Genomic DNA, 3133 nt, shown 5'->3' on the forward strand with positions numbered 1-3133 from the left:
CACTCATGAGAAAAATCAAAAACTGTGAATCCAAAACTACGAGGGCTCCCCCTGAGAAAATGATCTATTCATCTTCTTCTGTACACTTTTCTCCATTCCTTGCTCAGTACATTTTTCTCACTATACACTCCCCCTTTGACATCAATGACAAAGGATGTCAAAAAATTTCAAAAATTTAAAAGTTTACTTAGATCCGTAAAGTCTGTTGTGTACAATTTGAAAAATATCCGCAAGAACTAAGTTCAGACACTGCATGAACTTCATACTATTAGTGATTATTGTTTTTGTTTGCCTGATCATTCCGATAAGATAGTGCATTTGTTGTTCTGGTGTTCTATCTCCTTGAATTGTAGCCTTTGATAGTGCATTCTAGTGAGTGATTAGATTGTCCAATCTTTAACCAAGCTTATTCTTCAACTCCCTGGCTTTTATTTTCAGTCTTTCCTTTTCTTTTTCAAGATTTTCAATCTTCTCCTCATGTGTAGTCATCTCTTGTTCTATGATTGATGATAATTTTGAAGAACCAATTGTATTATCCGCATTATCATCAATTTCCTTTTGATTTTTTCTAATCTGATCATCAATATCTTCTATTAGTTGGTGTGGTTTACAAGCTTCCCAATATAATTCCTTATACTCCAAAATGGTAGAGTTCAATGCCAGTAGCAGTGTATCAATCTGTTGTGTACATTCCTTTATTGTTTCTCTAAAGAATACTTCATTTTCTTTATCAACTTTTTCTTGAACAGTCTTCTCATTTATTTTGTCTAATGACTGAATGTTAGCAGAAATGAATTTGGAAAATGTGTCCAATTTACCTATCGAGCCAATAATATGATCTACCTTGCACTCTGGTGCAATCATCTACAAAATTGGTAGAGAATCATTGATAGTGTTAAATGCTAAGGCATTGCACTCTGTTAGTTTCATTATAGAATCCAATAGTAGTGATGTGATAGATATTGGTTTGAAATCCAAAATTGAAGTACTAGGAGAGGTGCTAGGTTTTGCATTATCTTTCTTCTCTTCTCCTGATTTCTTTGTCCCTTCCTCTATTTTCTGTTAAGCTATCTTAATCACTTCCTCTTCCTTATTCTCATTCTTATCCTTTGCCGGTTCAGATGTTGTTTGTTCTTGTGCTTTATTTGTTAGTATCTCATCATCGATGACCTTAGTAGTATCTATATATATGTCATCATTATTTATATCATGCTGAGTGTTAAGTGCCTTGACCGATGAGTCAAAGATCTCAATATTTACGGATTCTGATTTCTTCTCCTCAAAACTTTCTTTATCTACAGCTTTATTTGTATCATCAACAATTGTTTTATCAATATCAATATTTACAGGAGTGTTAGTGGGATGGTCCTTACCAATTTCTGGAATAGAGGTATCATCCATTGTAATGTTGATGTCCTGAGTATCAACCTTAATTGTGAATAGAACATTTGACTCGGGGTCAACCACATCTGTTAATTTTTGTTCCTCTGATGTCTTTTTTGTGGGCTGATTCTGCACTTCTGCCTGTGCCTCTACTGCTACTGGTGGGGTGTCCTGAGCCGGTGGTGGTAAGTTATCCTTTATTGTTAAGTCAGGAACATTGTCAACTTTATTCTTCCCCTTATCACCTTTTTGGTATACCTTAGAAAAAGATTTATCAGCTTTTTGTCTTACTTTTTCTTCTCTTTTCTCTTTCTCCACAAAGAAAATATCCCATTTGTCTACTATCTCATCTGTGATTTCCTTTGTCCTGCTGGCCACGAGGCTTACTTGCCAGTGACCACTTACAAAAATAGTTTTGTTAGTCTTTGCTATCAATTCGTCTATTTCTTGTCTAGACTTGGCTAGATGAACAACCAACAGTGCTTTAACCTTCAATTTCTTGTCCAATTCAATGATGGACATTCTTTTTGCCTCATGTCTTAGATATAAGTCATTGGGGAGAACATCAATGACTTCAATGAGAACTTTCTTAAATATATCTAAATACAAGATTATGCTTTCTTCAATAGTGTTCTTATTCGAATCAACAAAAGAAAGATAAAACTTACTGACATTGCTAAGATTACCTCTTGAGTTATTTCGTTAATGAGCTCTGCTAGGGAAAGTGCATCAGATATCTTTGGTGCCATTTTCTTTTGTGCAATCTTCTTCTTTGAATTGCTAGGCCCTTTCATAGCCTGTTCTTTCTTCCTAAGTGTCCTTGCCTTCTTTGGTGGCAGAGAAGGAGTAGGTGCCATTGGATATTTTCTCTTCTTCCTATCCACTCTTTTAAACTCAGCAGCTTTGTCACTATCAGTCTCGGATGAGGTAACAATAGGGGAAACATGTGTTACTAGTTGCTGGTCAGATTTTCCTTCTTTTATGCTTGAAGCAACATCACTCAACTATTCAAGTTTCAATATTCCCTTGGTAACATCTTCAAAAAAATTTGAAGCATATTTTAATGTTCTATCCCTTTTCTTTCTTTGCTTCTGAATAGAAACATCTTTCTCTATGGTTTCAGTAGTGCCAAAGAACTTCTTAGTAGGTTCCAGTGGGGCATTTAGAAGTCTCTTGGCATAAGTTTCCAGAATGTTGGTGTCCACTTCATATCCCATTGCTGTTACCCAAACAGTTCTAGGTGTGACAACCTCCATCCATATTTCATCTCTTTATAACAAATCATATCAATTTGTCATACTTATCAACAATACTCTAAGGGATTCTTTCCCTTTGCTTCATTCTTCCTTGAAAGTTTGAAGTATCCCCATTCCTGCTTGTTTCTTTTTGAACCCATGCCATAAATTGCCTCCTTAATCTATTTTCCAATAGAAATATCATAGGCAAAGTCTTTATGTCCTATTTTGGGAATCTCCTTCAAGAAGTATAGCATCAAACATACAATTAAATTCCTGAATTTGAATGTTCCCTTTTATCACCCTTGATTTTGTCCAAGTTATCTATCAATTCATCTTTTAACCATTCACAAAGATCATTTTTTGCATTATTCTTTACCATTTCATAAGCACTGTGAATGCATAGACTACAAACATAATTTAACCTATCTATATGTGCAACCTTGTAACCAATAACCATGCTAGCATATTTAACATTGTAATCATTTATGTCACTTACCCTAAGTGATTTGTTA

General features: G+C 34.7%; 1 protein-coding gene across 1 annotated transcript; it reads right to left on the reverse strand.

Annotated features, from left to right (window-relative positions):
- Positions 1-396: 396 nt before the first annotated feature.
- On the reverse strand, positions 397-2600 carry LOC131856491 (uncharacterized). Its single transcript, XM_059208285.1, has 5 exons — positions 2487-2600; positions 2070-2387; positions 1771-2016; positions 1081-1641; positions 397-864 (listed from the first exon to the last, which is right to left on the reverse strand). Exons 1-5 carry the CDS (start codon positions 2598-2600, stop codon positions 397-399), a joined length of 1707 nt encoding a protein of 568 aa, XP_059064268.1.
- Positions 2601-3133: the final 533 nt, after the last annotated feature.

The sequence above is a fragment of the Cryptomeria japonica genome, chromosome 7 (genome assembly GCF_030272615.1).
Source record: "Cryptomeria japonica chromosome 7, Sugi_1.0, whole genome shotgun sequence".
In the NCBI taxonomy this organism is placed as follows: Eukaryota; Viridiplantae; Streptophyta; class Pinopsida; order Cupressales; family Cupressaceae; genus Cryptomeria; species Cryptomeria japonica.

Excerpts from the sequence above, each read along its gene's own strand:
- LOC131856491 (XM_059208285.1), bottom strand. The coding sequence starts at position 2,600 with ATGGGATATGAAGTGGACACCAACATTCTGGAAACTTATGCCAAGAGA. Across the intron at positions 2,388-2,486 it reads CTGAAACCATAGAGAAAGAT|TTGAGTGATGTTGCTTCAAG; the intron begins GTTTCTATTCAG and ends AAACTTGAATAG. Across the intron at positions 1,642-1,770 it reads TTGTAAGTGGTCACTGGCAA|GTATACCAAAAAGGTGATAA; the intron begins GTAAGCCTCGTG and ends TCTTTTTCTAAG.